Source organism: Pelodiscus sinensis, chromosome 1 (assembly GCF_049634645.1).
Source record: "Pelodiscus sinensis isolate JC-2024 chromosome 1, ASM4963464v1, whole genome shotgun sequence".
Taxonomy (NCBI): Eukaryota; Metazoa; Chordata; order Testudines; family Trionychidae; genus Pelodiscus; species Pelodiscus sinensis.
In genome coordinates, this window is record NC_134711.1 from 213,800,038 (window position 1) to 213,821,343 (window position 21,306).

Sequence of the window (21,306 nt, forward strand, 5' to 3'; positions counted from 1 at the left end):
TTCATTTTCCTATGGCTAAACTCATCTACATGGCTCTGTCGACGGAGCCATGTAGTCTAGACATACCCTAATAGATTAGTAAGACACGATTTCCCTTTATAGAAACCAGGTTGACTTTTGCTCAACAAATTATTTTCTTCTATGTGTCTGACAATTCTATTCTTTACTATTGTTTCAGCTAATTTGCCCCGTCTCTCCTCACATGCAAGTCTTTTTTCCCTGCCATCTTTTTGCCACCTAGATTTCTTTGTGGGGATTTTTTTCACGGTGCTAACCATCCTGCTGCCACATGTAAAACGCTAGACCTAAAAACTGCACCATAGAAATAAACAGGGTAAGTATTTGCCAAAACAAAAGTCACATGTAACAGAAAAGGACAGGGAAGAGCGTGGGAGGAGTACAAACAGGAAGGCACTGGCATCCAGTTGGAAAATGCTCATCCTGCCCCTGGGTCTCTCCAAGGCTACCAGTTAGGCATACAGAGCTGATTCAAACCAGTGCTCAGTGGCACGAGCTTCCTTACCTTATACCAGTTCCCTTAAGCCCTCCAATTCCTTCCCCCATTTCTAGTTTTAAAATACTGCAAAGTATTTGGGGCCCACTTCAGACACGATGCTCGCACACATTTTTTTTAAAAAACAGGACTTTGAAATGAAGACAGAAATTATGCACAACCAATGTTAAAGATGCAATATTTCAGTGCCACCTTCCTAACGGCATGTTACATGGATTTGTGATTTGTGGCCTCATTATTTTCTAGGGCCTAATTACAGATGCTGAAATAAATGTATTAAAACAATTACTACAATGGCATCATTTGTTAAGAAAATTTTGGGGATAAAATAGTCATGTAATTCAGTTTGCAGTCAGAGCAGGTTTTGCCTGAGCAATGTGTCCAGGATTTAGCTGGGCTTTTACTGTTGCTGTACAGAAATCATGTGCCTCCCTGAATAAGTACACACAACACTAGCAATGCCAGTTGTGAAATAGGAAATATGATTTATTGCTAGCAGAGAATAAACAATGTGGAATAGCTTCTTTGGCTTACAAAAGCTGATCAAAATATCTTTCCAGGCAGCATTTTCCTTGGAATTCTCTATAATACTTTTTGACTGCTTTCTACCCTCTCTTTCTCAGGTTTAGTTAAATAAAAAATATTAGAGAATGACCCAAAGGTCATTGTAGTTAATAGAAAGAGGCCTGTTGATTTCACTGGCCTTTGGATCAGACTGTGAAGGCTTTTATCTGAATATTATTCACACAAAAAGACACAGGATGTGTCTAGACTGCATCCCTTTTCCATAAAAGGGATGCAAATTAGACACATTGCAATTGCAAAGGAAGCGGGGATTTAAATCCCCCCATGCTTCATTTGCATAAACATGGCTGCCGCTTTTTTCCGGCGCGGAGCTTTGCCGGAAAAAAGCGCCAGTCTAGATGCGGATCTTTCGGAAAATAAAGCCTTTTTCGAAAGATCCCTTATTCCTTATTTTAAGGAATTTTTAAGAGGAATAAGGGATCTTTCGGAAAAGGCTTTATTTTCTGAAAGATCCGCATCTAGACTGGCGCTTTTTTCCGGCAAAGCTCCGCGCCAGAAAAAAGCGGCAGCCATATTTATGCAAATGAAGCATGGGGGGATTTAAATCCCCGCTTCCTTTGCAATCGCAATGTGTCTAATTTGCATCCCTTTTACGGAAAAGGGATGCAGTCTAGACACAGCCACACAGTTTGTTTACTTTGTATTAGCTGTTCCAGTAGGAATGTAGGTTTGAAGTCACTCCATGATCGCTCTATGATGCTGAGGTTCATTTTGACCCCTCAATCCTACTTCCAGAGAAGTCGTGGTAGCACTTCTATTAACTGAATTGGAAGCGGGAACAGGCTCCTTGTCAGCAAATGCGGTTCTCAAATGAGGTGCCAGGAAAAGCCCCCCAAAATCAAAATATTTGAACCTTGTTTTGGAAACAGAGAATTGAACTTTAGGTAAGAAGTCAGTCTAGGTTCTGGTTACCATTAAAAGTATGTCCACACTGCAGTCTAAGGTGTGATTAAAGCTCGCCTAGCCAGAGTTGCAGTCACCCGACTAAAAATATCACTTTAGATACGAGAGTGTGAGCTGTACAGGTCTGCTTAGAGCCCTAGTACCAGCATGTGTTGCTACAGCACATGTGCCTGCACTGCTATCCTTAGCCATATTAGCGCATGCCTATAAAGCTGCTGTGCACAAATCAGACTGAGCTGTTTGCAGTGTTATTGTAGCTGTGTTGGCCCCAGTGTATTAGAGCGACAAGGTGGGTGAGGTAATAACTTTTATTGGGCCAGCTTTTGAAGGCAGACCTCAGACTGGAGTGTGCCGCTGGTTCTGATCCTGCAAAGTCTTAGGCAAAGGAGTAACAATTGTACACAGTAATAGTTTTAATGAGCACATTTGAAATACTCCAATGGATAAAGTTATTTGTTGATGTGTCTGTTGGATCAGAGACATTGTTTTATCCTTCAGATGTCTTTAATTTCTTAGGTTAATGCTCAAAGGAGGGGAAGTAATGAGGGAAACAGCTCATTAAAAAATTCCAGAGTAACATTTTTTGACAAAATTAATTTTAAGAGAAAAAATTAGAGGTATTGAAAACAATTAGCTAATTTTATAGAGCATTAAAGTAATATAGAAAAATGATAGGGAAGAAACTCCTAGCATGCTAAAGGCAAGATTCATAATATAACAGCTAAACATATAATCAGGAAAAATAAAAGGGAGAAGAGGTAGAAAGAGGCAGAAAGAAGAAAGGCAAAGAAGCTAAAGAAATCATAGCCAGAAGATTTTTTTACTGATGTTTTGTAAAAATTGTGAAATGATGATGACTAAAAGCATCCAACTTTTAGAATGCTCTATGACAGGTGGCAAATGTGTATAACTTGATTGGTAAGCCTCAGAAAAAGTAAAACATTTAAACAAAATGTAAAATTGTCTAATCAAACTTTTTTTAAAGATTGAAGTGTTTTTATTCTTTTCTACTTAATAGAATTGTGCTGACCATTCCCTAACATACAATATCCTCTTGCACAATATTCAAAAGCACAGATAACTTCCTGTAAGTTGGAGATTTTCTATGCTGCCGATTCTGATCTTGTTTACACTGATATAAATCAGGGAAAAAGTCAGGCAGATCAGAATCTGCTTATTACTTTAAAATTCACATTTGCAGGCATGCACTTTTGTAAAACATAAATACTTACTTTCTTTATTTTTCTGCTGGAAAAGTTGCCAGTCCAGTGAAAGATTTTTGAAGTGGAGCAGAAGGCATAGGCACCACAGGAGCAGATAGCACAGATGGTATCTGAAGTTCTTGACCAACTTCCCCAAATCAACCACTAGAAACAGAAGCTGGCTTGTGGTTTGCTACAGTCCATGTGGGAAGAACAGAAGCCACACCAATTTTGTTAGTATAATTTGTTGAGCCATGTGACACAAGAATATGCTGATGATAAGATGAAATGACAAAACAAGGCTAATAATAGCATGGCTGAACAATCATTTTGTAAGCCAGGGAAAGTCCATATCACAGTACAGAAAGTGGGTAAATTATTTGAAAAGATAAATCATAAATGAGAGGGAAACATCAGAAAAGTTGAGATTTGCTCAGACTGCATACCACCAGCATTATTCTTTTCTGTGTCTTTTGGTCTTTACACAATGATATTTGTGGGTGGAAACCACATAGGCACAGTGAGCTCTAGTTTACCATGTTTACTAATGATACCCAACATGCAAGGCCCAATTAACTTATACAGATTGCTGCTTTGGCTAGTTTCTAAGATGTACAATACAGTGAGGTCACCAGATGGTGACCAAACTACTGTTCTCTTCAAGGGCAGCTTTGAAAATGTTATAGTTAAATACATCCTCAGATGAAGAGCATAGCTTTCATATAGTAAGATGGCATGTGAGTGCATGTAAGATAGCTTTGCAAAGCAGTTGTGACATACATACCACAATGTACTTATTGATTTGATATCACCTGAATGGCTGGAAGAGGTATGATTTGTGTCCCCATCAACTTGGCATGACTGAGGATCCCAGCAGGTCCTTCTCTTCCCTCTTCTTCATGTCCCTCCTCCCCCAATATATCAAGGGAAGGAAAAGATCCTAGAGACTTCAAAGTGACTAGGTCTTTGGCTGAGCACTTGTGATGTAAGGAGCTTATGTAATAAGCAAAAGACTAACTTAGGTCATTTCAAGCTCAACTCCTACTAGGAGGCATACTTTATCTTGGGGCTAGACTGCATTTTTAAGAGGTCTTGACATCTCCTCCCCATACTGAAGTCAGGACCTATCATGGTGAAAGATGAGCTTTAATTATCAACTGGGATGCTGCTGAAACATTATCCTACTCAGTTGCACTTACAGGCAGAGCTGAATTTTAAGGCAACTTGTTGTGAACAAACCGTGACAGACTGACACTTAGATCATAGAATCATAGAATACTAGGACTGGAAGGGACCTCGAGAGGTCATTGAATCCAGTCCCCTGCCTTCATTGCAGGACCAAATACAGTAAACTTCCGATAATCTGGCACCTTTGGTACCCAGGGGGTGCCGGATTATCAGATTTGCTGGACTATCAGAAGGGGGGGCTATGAGGGGCCTAGGGTGGGGTGGGATGCCGCCCCAGACCCCTCATAGCACCTCTTTCCAATAGTCCAGCTCTGCCCCAGGCGTCCCCAAGTCAGCCGCTGCTGATACTGATCAGCGGCTGACTCCAGGAAGCCCGGGGCAGAGCTGCTCTGCCCCGGGCTTCCTGGTGTCAGCCACTGGTCAGTTTCAACAGCGGCTGAATCCAGATGCCTGGGGCAGAGCAGCTGGGGCGCTGCCGGGTTGGTCTGGTAGCACCAACCCTTGGCGCTGCAAAACCAACCCGGCAGCACCCCAGCTGCTCTGACCTAGGTGTCCCCAAGTCAGCCACTGCTGAAACTGATCAGGGGCTGATTCCAGGAAGCCCGGGGCAGAGCAGCTCTGCCTCGGGCTTCCTGGAGTCAGCCGCTGGTCAGTTTCAGCAGCGGCTGAATGGGGGACAGCTGGGGCGCTGCCGGGTTGGGCCCCGCAGCCCCGAGGGGCAGCGCTATGGGACCAACCCGGCAGCGCCCCAGCTGCTCTGCCCAAGGCTTCCTGATTCAGCCGCTGGTCAGTTTTAGCAGCGGCTAAATCGGGGAACCTGGGGGCAGAGCAGCTCCAATGGTCCGGCTGCCCAGAGCACTTCCGGGTTCCTGATGGTGCCGGACCATCAGAAGTATCGGACCATCAGATGCCAGACCACTGGAGTTTTACTGTACTGTCTAGACCATCCCTGATAGACATTTATCTAACCTACTCTTAAATAGCTCCAGAGATGGAGATTCCACAACCTCCCTAGGCAACTTATTCCAGTGTTTAACCATCCTGACAGTTAGGAACTTTTTCCTAATGTCCAAACTAAACCTCCCTTGCTGCAGTTTAAGCCCATTGCTTCTTGTTCAATCCTCAGAGGCCAGGAAGAGCAAGTTTCCTCCCTCCTCCTTGTGACACCCTTTTAGACACCTGAAAACCACTATCATATCCCTTCTCACTCTTTTCTTTTCCAAACTAAACAAGCCCAATTCTTTCAGTCTTCCTTCATAGGTCATGTTCTCTAGACCTTTAATCATTCTTGTTGCTCTCTGGCCCTTCTGCAATTTCTCCACATCTTTTTTGAAATATGGTGCCCAGAACTGGACACAATACTCCAACTGAGGCCTAATCAGCACAGAGTAGAGCAGAAGAATGACTTCTCGTGTCTTGCTTACAACACACCTGTTAATGCTTCCTAGAATCATGCTGAAACAAAAGACAGGACTATGCAGCACTTTAGAGACTAACTAGATGGTTTATTAGGTGATGAGCTTTTGTGGGCCAGACCCACTTCCTCAGATCAAATTGTGGAAGAAAATTGGCATGACCATATATACCAAAGGGATACAATAAAAAAAAAAGTGAACACGTATAAAATTGACAAATCAGATTTTAGAACAGAGGGTTGGTGAGGAGGGGAGGTTAGTGTCTATGAGCTAATGATATTAGGGGTGATAATTGGGGAAGCTATCTTTGTAATGGGTAAGGTAGTTAGCATCTTTGTTAAGGCCCATCACATTTGCTTTTTTGGCAAGTGTGTCACACTGTTGACTCATATTTAGCTTGTGGTCCACTATAACCCTTAGATCCCTTTCTGCCGTACTCCTTCCTAGGCGGTCGCTTCCCATTCTGTATGTATGAAACTGATTCTTCCTTTCTAAGTGGAGCACTTTGCATTTGTCCTTATTAAACTTCATCCTGTTCATCTCAGACCATTTCTCCAATTTGTCCAGATCATTTTGAATTCTGTCCCCATCCTCCTTTCTCTGATTCTATTCCAACATTTACATGCAGCCACAACATCAACAGGCATGATAATTTTGACTGAGATGTCAGATCCACACGCTTTCTACCCCGCCCCATCACATCATCTTCCCAGGTCTCCAGGGTTCACAACTGATATGTCACTGATGAAGAGTCGTGGAAAGAGGCTTGAGACCTAATGCTGCAAGTCAGACCAACAGCAGCCCACAAAACGCTTCCATTCCCCTGCGGTGATCGTGAAAAAAGCAATGCCTCCATTTACAACCACTGGCATAGTTGCAACAAAAGCTTGACCATGAGTTCTTCAGAATAGTCTGAAGTTTTGTAGGCTCCTTGTGCACCTGTTGAGGCAGCATAAGCCCTTTCTCTGCTGCTCAGTGCTCCTATACTTGCCTCCATAACCATAGTTTCACCTTGTGCTGGAGCCACCTTATTGTATAAAACACCAAATTGATCAGTCTCGTAGAACTTAAAAGGAGTTTTCTATTCACCTGGAGCATGACTGGGCCCTGTGTTAACTAGAGAAGATAATATGATAAATACAATGCAGGGATCTGAAACTGAATAGCATTTGGCACCCATTGCCCTAACTCTCAGATGCATCCAACCTGCACTTTGGCCAGGACCTGCAGCAGTGAAAGGGAAAAACTCTAGGTGACACAGAAATGGCAGTGCCAACATTGTGTCTCTTGGGGATTCAGGCCAGGATGAGCCAAATCTCCAGCTTCACTTGGGCTGGGACCAGTGTTCCCTTTAATTTTTCTACCCACTCTGTGGAATAAATTTTGTTATGTGCACCCAGACATATGGGTACAAACACATGCTGCCAGTTGTGGCCACCCAGTAGAAACACATGCTGCCAGCTGTGGGGCTTTGCTGATCAGCTGGGAAATGTTTGGATCTCTCATGGATGGTCACCCAAGTGCTCAGCTTACAAAGAACACTGGCTGCGACTTGGCCCACTGACTAGCATGGGAGTCTCATGTAAGGAGTAGCTCCAAGATAAAGCCAGAGATGAAATTGCGGCACTATTAGCAGTGGTTTGTAACCTCTCCTTTAAATCAGCTTCCGTATCTAACAATTGGAAGATAGCTAATGTGACACCAATATTTTAAAAGGGCTCTAGAGGTGATCGTGGCAATAACAGACCGATAAGCCTAATGTCAGTACCGGGCAAATTAGTTAAAACTATAGTAAAGAATAAAATTGTCAGACACATAAATGAACATAATCTGTTGGGGGAAAGTCAACATGGTTTCTGTAAAGGGAAATCATGCCTTACTGATCTGCTAGAGTTCTTTGAAGGGGTTAACAAACATGTGGACAAGGGGGATCCAGTGAATATCGTGTACTTAGATTTCCAGAAAGCTTTTGACAAGGTTCCTTATCAAAGACTCTTAAGTAAAGTAAGTTGTCTATTTCAAAATAGGCTATTTTGTCATTTGGCACTGTCTACACAGCACCGCATTCCAAAATAAAGTGCTATTTTGAGCCATCCCTTACTCCTCATAGAATGAGGTTTACAGGGATGGCAAAATAGCACGTCTGGTATCCTGAAATATCGTTGCTGTGTAGACATACCCTAACAGGGTTAAAAAAAGAGCTAGATAGATTCATGGAGGGTAGGTCCATCAATGGCTATTAGCCAGGATGGGTAGAAATGGTGTCCCTAGCCTCAGTTTGTCTGGAAATGGATGACAGGAGAGGGAACATGTGATGATTATCTGTTCTGTTCACTCCCTCTGGGGCACCTGGCGTTGGCCACTGTCGGCAGACAGGATACTGGGCTAGATGGACCTTTGGTCTGACCCAGTATGGCCATTCTTATGTTTTTATGAACTTTGAGAACTAGTTATGAAATTAAAGCAATACAGGGCCCCCTATCAGAGGAACAAAACTGATTAAATCCTCACAATAATCACATGCTTCCAGTACAGAGAGAGGAGAATAATTTGAAATGATTCTCAACATTACTTTATCAGTTATACTAATACTTTGAATGGACACAAGGCCCAATCTTGAGCCTATTAAAAGCTATGAGGAAACTCCCGTTGGCAAGATCAGGCTCCTAGTGGCTTTGATCAGAGGCTCGTGTAGCACTTCATGAGCATGAATCCTTCACACAGAAGTGCAAAGAGAGGTACACAGAGGTAAAGTTAGTTGCCCAGGATCACACCATGTTAAAGAATAAATTTCCTATACGTGAACAGTAAATATTATTGAAAGCAGAAAATTCTGGTGAGCACTGAGGTTATTCATTTCACTGGATAGTGTCATATTATGCATTATTAGCTACCATGCTTAAATATACATGGCAGAGTGCTCAGGACATAAAGCTCTGTCACAGTTGCATGAGATGAGCAGTGCTTCCCATAAAATAATCCCATTCAATCAGCCAGGAAAACGACGTGCTAACCCCTTTTTATATACTGTACACCCCATCCTCTCGCATGCTGTTACCAGTTAGTACCACACTTTTTAGATTTTGCCAGAACAGGCCTTCAGCACGTGGATTCTTAGGCCAGTCAAGAACAGAGCTCTTGCAGATCCTTCTCCTTAGCCTCAGATACCGGGAATGCTGTAACACCGGCTCCAGTAGAATAAAGACAATCACATCCATATTCTCATCCATTAGTCTCTGCAGAGCTATATAAAAAGCAGTTTTGAAGTTCCCATTTTTCACATATCGTTCAGTTAGAACAAATACTGTCTTCCTGCTGTGATGGATGCTCTGTGCGAGGTTGTCAATGACAGCCCTTCCCGGCTCCCAGTCTCTTTCCTCCAAGCAAAGCAGAACGTGCTTGTTGCCATTTTCCTCTAGATGAAACCGTAGCTCATTTATTACCCAGTCAGTTACTGCTGCATCCTGAGTATCGTACGCTATGTAAGCATTGTAGAGAGCTTTGTCTGTGGTTAGAGACTTATAGCCTTTGAATTTTGCTGCACAAATATAGTAAATGTACCAGGCATCCCAGTAAAATAAATGTTTCGTAACAGCTATCATCATAATGTGAATAACAACAAAGAATGAAATATAAAATAATATTGCAGCAACTTCCTCTGAAGTACAAGCATGCAGGTCAATAAAGACTATGCTCTTTTTTCTCTGGTCTTCAGGGATTGCACAGTTCACTTTTGTTGCTAGTTGTGGTATATAAATATTACTTGTTTGTACCCATTTTATGAAGTCACTATTTTGGCAAGTACAGTCGAAAGGGTTGCCTTTTAATTTTAAATATTTTAAACCTTGTAAATGAAGCAGTGTTGACTGGTTCATGTAACTTAGCTTGTTATGGCTCAAATCAAGGAACAGAAGGCTGCCATTTGTATCTGACAAGTCCACGGCAATTTCGGAAATCTTGCTACCTCTCAAAAGCAGAGTCTGGAGGGACTGTTGGAGTGAAATATCAACAGTTCTGAAATTATTTTGACTCAGGTCAAGAAACTCCAAATATTTGAGTCTGATGAGGTTTGCAAATATAAACTTTTGCAGTCTGTTGTTGTTTAGGAATAGCTGTGTTAGGTTTGGTGGCAAGCTCCGGAATGCACGAATAGGAATTTCTGAAAGTCTATTGTGGGAAAGATCAAGGTATCTTAGGTTACTAAGATGCTTAAAAAATAGTATGTACCTTCTATCCTTGTCACCCCATAAAATATCAAGGCGGTTTCCTTTGAATACTAATTCTTTAAGAGAATTGCTTCTTAGCTGTCTGTCTGTCAGTGTGGAAATAGCATTCCAACTTAAGTTTAAAACCTTTAGCTGAGGAAGGTTTTCAATAAACATCAGTCTAAGTGTAACTCCAGCCAGGTGAAAATAATGCTTGTTATGACTCAGGTCTAACACTTCAAGAAGTTTCATTTCACTAAATGCAAAACCATATGCCAAATCCAATTTATTATTAGATAGGTCTAAATATTTGAGTTTGGTTAGGTTGAATTCAGTGCCATTGAAAGCCTGGCTAATACCATTTGAAGACAAATTCAAGCATGCTATATCCTTAAAACTTTTAAACTGATTTGGGTTAATGAAGACGAGGCTGTTTGAGCTCATATCCAGTGCTTTGCCATATGAAGTACACTGGGGTTTAAGAATATAATACAAGAAATGGTCTATTTTTTGGTAATTTTGCATAACTGAAGGGTTCAGCTGGTCATCTCGTTCTAGCATTAGATGGCAGTGTGTTGGGAATGCCTTTTTCCCAACCCATTCTAAATGACAATTATTGTCCCCTACAAAAGGTGACAGTCTGTTATCTGTTAAGTAGATTTCTGCGAGGTTATTAAAATTCTGGAATACAGTGAGATCCATTTGTTTAATAAAATTGATCCCAAGATCAAGGATATTTAGATTTTTTAGAGCAAATAGCGGTTTTAAGTGCTGTTCACACAGATCTTGGAAAACATAACCTTTAAAATACAATCGTTTTAAAGAGACTAGAGAAGAAAAATGTTTTGAGAGGTTTAGATATTTTAAGTATATTTTTTGCTCAAAATTGAAAGATAAGTCAAGCTCCTCTAAAGATGTCAAATTCTGTAAGAATTCGCCAGATGCTATTTCCTTTTGTAAATAGTTAAATGCCAAATGCAGCACCATTAACTGTGGCTTGTTCTGGAACCAGATGGCTGGTACATTAGTAAGTGAGGTGCTGGTGAGAACCAAAGTCTTTAATTTCTTAAGATTTTGGAAAGCAAAGTGGTGTATTTGAATGGAAGAGTTTATAGTGCAGGGTTCACATGGAAAAGGGGCATTATAACATCTTGGACAATTCCTGCTTAAGTCAAGAAGGTGCAAATTAGCCAGACCATTAAAATCACCCTGGTAGATTCTTGTTATCTTGTTAAAGCCAAGATAAAGTTCCCGAAGTGATGAGGGTAAATGGAGGGGCACTCGGGTCAGGTTGTTGTAGGAAAGTGACAGCACAGTCAAACTGGCGAGGCCTACAAAAGCCTTATCCTCTATTTCAAAAGCTTTTCCACAAGGATTGCTATAATAACAGTTCCGATCCATAAACAGTTCCTTCAGATTTTTGAGTTTTGAGAAGGTGGTGTTCTTAATAGAAACTATCATGTTGGCATTCAGCTCTAAAGAAGTTATACTAGAAGGAAGACCTTTAGGTACTTCCTGCAGATGATTGTTACTGAGACCTAATTTCTCTAATTTGGTTAAGTATGAAAACAAGCCAAGAGGCTGTGCTGATGACTGATTTATTGTATTATCGTTAAGGTATAACTGTCTAAGATTTCTGAATTTTTGAAAGATCACATTAGACACATTTTTAATATGGTTATGTGAAAGTATCAAACAGGTAGCATTGTCATTTATTTCTAGTGGCACTGCCTTTAAATTTTGATGCCTGCAGTCAAAGATTATGGAGGAACCATTGTTTTCTACATTCACTGTGCAAGGTACTTTCTTAGAAACCCAGGGATAATAGAAGATTCCAGACTCCACATGGATCATGAAGAGTAAGCAAAGCAGTTTGTATGAGATGGCAGCCATTTCTTCCTAAAAAAGAAAAAAAACAGTAAGAGGCAAAAAAGGAATCCTTCAAAAAGTGGAAGCTAAATCTTATACAAGAAAATAGGAAGTATAAACTCTTGCAAATGAAGTATAAATATATAATTAGGAAGCCCAAAATAAGGATTTGAAGAACAGCTGGCTAAAGATTAAAAAAATGCTAGCTATTTTTATGTATATCAAAAGCAGAAAGCCTACTGAACAAGCAGTAGGGCCTCTCTATGATAAAGATAATAAAGGAACACTGATGGACAATAAAACCATTGTGCAAAATCTAAATGAATTCTTTGCAACAGTATTCACAGCTGAGAATGTGAGGGAGATTCCCAAACTGGAACCATTCTTTTAGATGACAAATCTGGGGAATTGTCCTAAACTGAGGTATTCTTGGAATAAACTGATAAATTAAACAGTAATAAACCAGCAGAACCGGGTAGTATTCACCGAAGAGTGCTGAAGGAACTCAAATGTGAAATTGTAGAACCACTAACTATGGTATAAAAAATATAACCTATAGTTTAAATCAGCTTCTCTACCAAATGATTGGAAGATAGCTAATGTGATACCAATTTTAAAAAAAAGCTCCAAAGGCCATCCTGGCAATTACATGCTGGTAAGTCTAACTTCAATACCAGGCAAACCAGTTGAAATTACAGTAAAGAACAGAATGGCCAGACACATAGATGAACATGATTTGTTGGGGAACAACATGGTTTCTTTAAAGGGAATTAACGCCTCACCAATCTACCAGAATTCTTTGAGAGTGTCAATAAGCACATAGACAAAGGTAATCCAGTGGATGCAATGTACTTAGATTTCCAGAAAGCCTTTGACAAAGTCCTTCACCAAAGGCTCTTAAGCAAAATAAGCTTTCATGGGATAAGAAGTAAATAGTGAAGTGACAAAATTTGCAGATAATAGAAAACTGTTCAAGATAGTTAAATCCAAAGCTGACTGGGAAGAATTACAAAAGGACCTCCCAAACTGGTGACTGAGCAACAAAATGGCATATGAAATTCAATGTTGATAAATGCAAAATAATGCACAATGGAAAAAATAATTATACATATATAATGATGGGGTCTAAATTAGCTGTTAGTACGCAAGAAAGAGATTGCGGAGACATTGTGGATAGTTCTCTGAAAACATCCACTCAAAGTGCAGCAGCAGTCAAAAAAAGCAAACAGAATGTCGGGAATCATCAAAAAAGGACAGATAATAAGACAGAAAATATGTTGCCTCTACACAATTCCATGGTCACCCTACCTTCAAAAAAGTTATATTGGACCTGGAGAAGGTTCCAAAAATGACAAAAAAATTACTAGGAGTATGGGATGCATCCAAATGAGGACAGATTAATGAGTGGGACTTTCCATCTTATAAAAGAAACAACTAAAGAAACATGATAGAGGTCTATAAATTCATGAGTACTATGGAGAAAGTAAATATAGAAGTGTTATTTACTCTTTCTTGTAACACAAGAACTAGAATGTCTTCAAATGAAATTAATAGGCAGCATGTTTAAAACAAACAAAAGGAAGTCTTTCTTCAGACAGCGCACAGTCAACTTGTTGAACCCCTTACAATAGGGTGTTGTAAAGGCCAAGACTACAGCAGGGTTTAAAAAAGAACGACATAAGTGCATCAATGGCTGTTGAGCAGGACAGTGTCCTTAGTCTCTGTTTGGCAAAATATGGGAATGGAGGATGGATCACTTGATGGTTACCTGTTCTAGTCATTCCCTCAGAAGCACATGGAATTGGCAATTGTTGGGAGACAGGATACTAGGCTAGATGGATCTTTGGTCTGACCCAGTATGGCCGTTTTTATGTTTTTAGAGGAATGACTCATTAACAACAATTGTGGCAGCTAGTGGAGCATGTATGATCCATTTCACCATATGTTAATTAGTGCACAAATATACTTTAATAGCATAATTAAAACATGGCCCAGTATTTCATAAATATCATGATCTGTACATCATGGATTCAAGATGTTTATTTTATAAACTTTTGCCATACATAGTTAAAAACTGTCCAGAGGGAGATGAATGTTATTTTGGATGATTTTGGTGTGTAGTGATAAACATTGTCCATATCAAGAACCCTATATGTTAATAGGAAAGCATCTCAGGTATTGTTTCATACTTCAGAAGCAGTGATAGATTTACATCGGAAGCTGAACCAACGGCTATTATACACATTACAATATTTGGAAATTAAATTACCACAGTCCCCTGCTACACCTGATATCCAGAGACTACAAATTGGGGGTGGTAGGTATATCTGCAACTCCCCAATACCGGAAGCGGCTAGGGACCAGTGTTCCTTCTGAGATGTGCAGCAGCACATCCTCACAGTGATTAATCAGCCCTCCCGCCCCCAGTCAGTCAGCTCTGTGCACCAAGCCTTGAGCCTCTGACTGGGCGGGGCTGATTAATTCCCTGTAAAGCTGTGCTGCTGCACAGCTTAGCGGGAACACTGCTAGGGACCAATTTGCCTTCAATGTAATCTATAGCAGCGCTGCTCTAAACCACGATTTCCCAACCCATGAGTCTCTACCCAACATTGGGTCATTGGACTGTGCCAAAGATTTTGTTTGGAGGTCCTGGCGTGGCGTTGAGAAGCGGGTCTTCATGGCTGTGGTCCTGTGGGGATGGCTGGGTTTGGCTTCCCACTCTGAGTGTTGTGACCTGAGTCACAGGGCCGCAGTGCTGCTCTGGTCTGACCTGGACACCCTTCCATCATGATCACAGGGGGCTGCCTGGGCCAAACCTTAGCAGCATGGCAACCCTGCAGGCCACAATGCCTAGAGCAGGGAGCTGAGTCCAGACAACCCCACAGGTCTGGAGCCACCACTGCGGTATGCTTGGTGACCCTTATTTAGAACTTGTTACACAGATGGGCATGGTATACTAGAGCAGTGGTCTCCAACCTTTTTAACCACAAGATCACTTTTTCGATTTAAGTGCAATTTAAGAACCACCTCAAACCCAGATACCATTGTCCCACTTTCTTCCTGCCCCTTCTTTGAGGCACTGTCCCCTCTCCACCCCTTCTCTGAGGCCTCACCCAACTCACTCCACCCCTCCTCTTTCCCCAAACCTCACTCACTTTCCCTAGGCTGGGGTAGAGATGCAGGCTCTGGTCTTGGGCCAAAGGGTTCAGAGTGTGGGAGGGCTCTGGGCTTAGCCCAGGGTGGGGGATTAGGGTCCAGCCGGGGGTTCAGGGTGCAAACCCTACAAAGGAGTTTGGGTGCAGGTGGATTCATGTCTGGGGCAGAAGGTTTGGTGCAGGAGTAGATTCAGGGCTGGGACAGGGGTTCAGGAAGCAGGCTCTGGCTGGGCACTGTTTAACTGAGACAGCTTCCGGGAGGTGAAGCAGTGGGGTTAAAGCAGGCTTACTCCTGCCCTGGCCCTGTACCACTCCTGAAAGCAGCTGGCATGTACAGCAGTGGTTCTGTGGAGCCATGTGCTGCCCTTCACCTACAGGCACTGAACACACAGCTTCTACTGGCCAATAACTGGTTTCCTGTTATTGATCAGTGGGAGCTGCAGGAGGGTGTCTGCAGGCAAGGACAGCATGTAGAGACTCCCTGCTCTGCCTTTCTCACGGGATGCAGGGACATGCCAGCCACTTCCAAGAGCAGTAATTACTGTTGGAATAATGACTCCAGCTACGACAGGTAAAGCATTTTAGAACTCGCTACTCAAAGAATTAAATTTAAGCATAAGAGAGAAATGAAAATTCTAAAATGCACAAACCTGTCAAAAACCAAAAATAACTCACTTTGCAAGCAGTAAAAGAGGTAACAACAACACATATGTGTTGGGTCAAGAGATGAGAGTGAAGGACAGTGTCTCTGTCATTCTCACAAACACACACACACTGGGTGCGTCTAGAGTGGCAAGATTTTGCGCAAAAGCAGCTGCTTTTGCACAAAAACTTGCCAGCTGTCTACATTGGTGGCTTGAATTTGTGCAAGAGCACTGATGTTCTAATGTAAGAATTCAGTGCTTCTTGCACAAATACTTTGATGCTCCCGCTCAGGGATAAGCCCTCTTGTGCAAGAATACTTGCTCAAGAGGGCCAGTGTAGACAGGCACCTTAATTTTTTGTGCAAGGAAGCCCGATGGCTAAAATGGCCATCGGAGCTTTCTTGCGCAAAAGCGCATCTATACTGGGCACGGATGCTTTTGCGCAAAAGCACATTTTGCGCAAAAGCATCCGTGCCAATCTAGACGCTATTTTGCAGAAATACTTTTAACGGAAAAACTTTTCCGTTAAAAGTATTTCCACAAAATCATGCCAGTCTAGACGCAGCCATACTGTGTGAGAGTGACAGAGATTTGCATTGCCAAGCTGCCTCCATTCCCCTCTCCCTGAGTGGAGATGGGCTACAGGAATGGGGGGAGGATGGACACCCTGACATCAGCACCCCGTTTCTCCCTCCCACACTCTGCACAGCAAGCAGGAGGCTCCCAGGGGAGGCAGCTCTAAGGCAGAGGGCAGGGGCAGCATGATAGTGGGTGGAGGAGCAACTGAAGTGCCAGCACTTGATGGCTTCCCCTGCAAACCTGTCAGGATCACCTGTCAGAGGCTCCAAGATCTACTAGTAGATCCTGATCTACTGGTTGGTGTCCACTGCACTAGAAGATTTATCCGGCTTTCCTTGGGTACTTAATTTAATTCATTGTAGTTTCTTAGAAAACAAAAGAAAATGTACACGCTTCTTTTAAATCATCCTGGGGTGGGGCTGGAGATGAGGGCTCAGTAAGCAGGGCTCCCCATGGAAAGAGGCCTACACCAGCACTCTCTCACCACAGCAGCTTGAGGTAAGAAGTGCCTCTCCGTGGCCTCCGCAGCTCCAGTGAGAACAACCAAGCGAGGGATGCATATTCCCTGGTAGGAGCAGGTCCAGGTTAGTCTTTTCACTTGCTCACTGACAAAGGGGAAGAGTCAACAAAGTTTCTGTATGAATTGGTGGGTCAGGAACTCCAGTTCCCCCTTCCCTCCCTAAAAGGCACCTAGCGGGTGCGAGGTTCAAGTCCTGGACAGCACACCACAACCCAGCACCTTTCACCTGCCTGGTGATTTTGTCTCTTTTCTTATGGTTTTATGAGAAGCCATCCCATTCAGGACACGTCCCATTTTCCTGGCACAACCAAACTTTAAGATGCACGTCCTTGCTTTAAGGGTATGTCTACACTACAGAGTTTTGTTGGAAAAACGGACATTTTTCTGACAAAACTTGAGGAATGTCCACACTGCAATTACATTCTTCTGCAAGAAAATTGAAAGAACGGAGAAGTTTTTTCAGCATTGGTAATCCTCATTCTACGAGGAAGAAGCCTTTTTCTGAAAGAGCTCTTTCGCAAAAAGGTGTGTGTAGATGGGGAAGAGGGAGTTCTTTTGGAAGAATAGGGAAGAGGAAAAAGCACAAGTGCCCTGGTGGCCATTCTGTCCATAGCAATCACAGCTTACATGCGAGAGAACATCCATGCAGTCTAGACACTCTCTTTCAAAAAAGCAAATTGCTTTTTCGATGCACTTTTGCAGTGTGGATGTTCAATTTCGGAAGACGTTTTTCCAGAAGATCTCTTCTGAAAAAAGCTTCTTCTGAAAGAAGGCTTCAGTCTAGACGTAGCCTAAGTTACGATAAGAGGAAGCGGTATACAGGCAGTCCCCGGGTTACGTACAAGATAGGGACTGTAGGTTTGTTCTTAAGTTGAATCTGTATGTAAGTCGGAACTGGCGTCCAGATTCAGCCGCTGCTGAAACTGATCAGTTTCAACAGTGGCTGAATCTGGACGCCAGTTCTGACTTACATACAGATTCAACTTAAGAAGCCCAGGCATCCCCAAGTCAGCTGCTGCTGAAACTGATCAGCGGCTGATTCCAGGAAGCCCGGGGCAGGGGCTTCCTGTAGTCAGCCACTGGTCATTTTCAGCAGCGGCTGACTAGGGGACACCTGGGGCAGAGCAGCTGGGGTGCTGCTGGGTTGGTCCAGTGGCACCCAGAGCGGCGCTACGGGACCAACTGGCAGCACCCCAGCTGCTGTACCACAGGCGTCCGGAGCAAAGCCGCGGAGCACGGGGGCAGCGGGACAGCCCAGACGCGCCGTGGCTATCCTGCTGCCCTCGGGCTCTGTGGCTTTGCTCTGCTTTGCTCCCCGTCCCCCAGGTCTGCAGACCGGGGGAGGGGGAGCAGAGTTTAGCAGAGCGGCGGAACGCGCGGCCAGCTGACAGCCCAGACGCGCCTGGGCTGTCAGCTGGCCGCGTGCTCCGCTCTGCTTCCCCCCCCCCCCATGGTTTGCAGACCAGGGGGAGGGGGAGCAGAGCGGAGCAGAGCAGAGCGGCAGAACGCGCAGCCAGCTGACAGCCCAGACGCATCTGGGCTGTCAGCTGGCCGCGTGCTCCGCTCTGCTCCCCCCCCCTGCAGATCAGGGGGAGGGGGAGCAGAGCGGAGCACAGCAGAGCGGCGGAACGCGCGGCCAGCTGACAGCCCAGACGCGTCTGGGCTGTCAGCTGGCCGCGTGCTCCGCTCTGCTCCCCCCCCCCCCCTGGTCTGCAGCTCAGCTTCACCAAAGTAGCTCTCTAGTACAAACTCTTCATGGTGCTTGGATGCCCCTGTGTCAACAAATCAACTTAAACATTCATACATTTAGGAAATTATTCTGCTATAACAACACTGAGGTTACTGTTAACATTTTGAGAGTGAGTTTGGTAGGCTGGTGTATGCTTTGCTTTTTGGTATCTGGCCGCTGGAGATAGAGGTGAAAAGCTATGGAGAGGGGTAGTGTCTTATCAACAGTGCCATGGGCAACACAAAAGTGCCAAGGAAGGTAGGAGATTTTCCCCCTAACTTTTCATATTTTCAGTTGGTCAGAAGTGTCCTGATGCAACTGTAGCTACCACTATGTGAAGACTGTGCGTTTCCTCCCTTTTATATATTTGTAAAATCAGAAGACAACTCAGACCAGATTGCCTTGGAGCATTGATCAGTAATAAGGTTGGTGAGCTGCATGGGAATATAAACTACAATAAATAGAGAAGAGATTGGACTCGTTGTCTCTTTCGTAATTCAAGGAGTGCTCATCTAGACTAGGGGTGGCCTGTATGTGGCTTAAGATGCAGCTCCTTGCATAGGTGCCAACTCTGGGCCTGGAATTACAGGCACCAACTTTCTAGTGTACTGGGAGGTGTTCACAGCTCAACCTTCAGCTCTGCCTGAGGTCCTATCCCCACGTGACCCCTTCCCACAGACTCGTTTCTTCCCTTGTCCTCAGAGCCTCCTGCATGCCACAAAACAATTGAATGCAGTGGGCAGGAGGTGCTAGGAAAGAAGGGCAAGCACTGATCAGTAGGGCTGACAGCAGGTGGGAGGTGCTGGGGGTAGGGAGAGGGGAGCTGATGGGAGGCTCCTGATGTATTACTGTGGCTCTTTGGAAATGTATATTGGTAAATTCTGGTTCTTCCTCAGGCTCAGGTTGGCCACCCTGATGTAGACTAAAAGAATATTTGTGCAGGGGTGGGGAGGAAGTGCATATGTGCGTGTGTATCAGTTTCTGGCATTGCTAATTTAGTCACAGCAAGAGCAGATTAGCACATTTCTTTTCTGTTTTGTAGGAAATTACAAATCATGACACCGAAGAAACCCCCTTATGCTCAACTGCTATTGTATTAATCACTAAATCAGAAGCCAGAGTAAAATAAAACAGATCCCTGAGTGCTTTTGTTGTCTTGCAAAGAGTATTCAGAAAACAAAAGGTGAATCAATTAGATGAAAAACTTAAAAGAACAGGGGGGTCATTTTGGAGCTCTTAGTTTTTCTGTATCCAACCAGTTTTCATCAAATCCTCACCATAAATACAAATAGTTCTGAAAGTTTACTTTCTATCATTTCTGTGTTGCTGTTTTATTGAGAATTTCATAGGATAAAATTTTAAAGCACCTATTAAATTGAACACTCATTTTAACTAAGGAGTTGTAAACAATAACTGAATCACAAAATATTTGCCCAGTAATGTTTTCCCAATCTACCTGCAAGAGTTAAAATTGAAGTAATATTTCACCTAACTCCTTGTTTAAGCAATTCAGCAACCACCAACCAGGGACTCTGAGGCAAAAGAGTTAAGACCTGATTGTTAACAGTATGTAGGCACCTAAAGATATAGATTACCTTCTGCAATGTTCAAAAGCATCAAGGTGACCATCTTCCAGTTCAGAGTCTGAGTGCTTTTGAAGAACCCATTAGGTGTCTGTCTACTTTATAAAGCTAGCTCTTAACGTCTGATTCAAAATCTATTGAGGTCATTAGAGAGTTTCCCACTGACCTCAGTGAGCTCTGAATTAGATTAGAGCACTGTTCCTTAGCTTTCCTTGTGTGCTCTGTTCCAGTCACCTACAATCAGCAACATTTCTGCCCTCTCTTTGTGTTGCAGCTTAAAGAAAAATGGATGGAAATTGTAGCATGATGGAATAGAAAATCAAATGTTGGAGCTGGCAGCCTTGACAATGTCCGTTCAATAAAGAATGAAAGATTATAAAGCTGCAAAAATGATTAGCATTGATAAAAATTAGAACCACATGTTAAGTTCAATATAATGCATACAGTAGTTTTTTCTAAAAACCTTAAAAATAAGCTAGTTACTAACACACACACACATACACACACACACACACACACACACACACGACAAAAATGGAAAGTACTCAACTTGTTCAAATAAAATAGTCTTTTAACTGTACTACTTACTTACAGATACGAAGAATTCTCACTAATGGGAAGAGATACATTGATAATAATATGTTCTTGCAGTAAAAAGCATACATACTCAAGGAAATCAATTGCAGAAGTGTGACTTCACATCGTTGAAGATAACATCGAGTCTGCCTTCAAAAAAGCCCTTCCTGCAGAATATCAAAACTCACTGCTTCCAAGAAATTAAATGTAAAATTCTCCATCTCCATCCAAGGTTGGAAGTACAGATTAATTGAGCAGAGAGTGCATACTGCCTTTTTTTCTATAAATAACAGAACAGTTTCAGAGTTCACAGAGACCCACTTCTTACAAGTTTGCATGAAGAGCAAGAATACGAAGCCTCCAGAATTGGGAAGTGAAGGAGAGAGAAAAGGGAAGTCTCATGTTTTTAATGGAATCAAGAACTACGAAATAGGAACAAGGTATTTTACAGTTTAATATTAGAGGCAATGAGAATTGGAAAGTAAAAGTCAAAACTGAAGTGTTAATGGCATTCTCTATATCAAAAGTATGAACAATGTTAGTGCAGTCTTGAGTAAAAAGAGGAAGAAAAAGATAACTTTGTAAGGAACTACATTTACATTTCTGTAGAAATTAATTTATTGTAGAGCATGTCAAATT

General features: G+C 42.7%; 2 protein-coding genes across 7 annotated transcripts in view; both read right to left on the reverse strand.

The window, feature by feature from the left end:
- TLR8 (toll like receptor 8) overlaps nt 1-20,896 on the reverse strand; it is a 30,478-nt gene extending 9,582 nt beyond the window's left edge. For 2 of the 4 annotated variants that reach the window (XM_075914831.1, XM_006122794.4), the window contains exon 1: nt 3,235-4,633. The gene's annotated coding sequence lies outside the window, so the exon portion shown is untranslated. Of the gene's footprint in view, nt 1-3,234; nt 4,634-20,758 lie in introns of those variants that run through there. The other 2 variants (XM_075914807.1, XM_075914816.1) reach the window with 2 other exon arrangements.
- LOC102456470 (toll-like receptor 8) lies at nt 5,164-20,897 on the reverse strand. 3 transcript variants are annotated; one of them, XM_014573452.3, is made up of 2 exons: nt 20,759-20,897; nt 5,164-11,911 (listed from the first exon to the last, which is right to left on the reverse strand). In XM_014573452.3, the coding sequence occupies exon 2, from the start codon at nt 11,903-11,905 to the stop codon at nt 8,828-8,830; it is 3,078 nt and encodes a 1,025-aa protein (XP_014428938.2). In that variant the 5' UTR covers nt 11,906-11,911; nt 20,759-20,897; the 3' UTR covers nt 5,164-8,827. The 3 variants fall into 3 exon arrangements, with proteins under 3 accessions (XP_014428938.2, XP_075770970.1, XP_075770962.1); XM_075914855.1 differs by having other exon boundaries at nt 20,684-20,818; XM_075914847.1 differs by having other exon boundaries at nt 20,680-20,817.
- Nucleotides 20,898-21,306: the final 409 nt, after the last annotated feature.

Excerpts from the sequence above, each read along its gene's own strand:
- LOC102456470 (XM_014573452.3), bottom strand. The coding sequence starts at position 11,905 with ATGGCTGCCATCTCATACAAACTGCTTTGCTTACTCTTCATGATCCAT.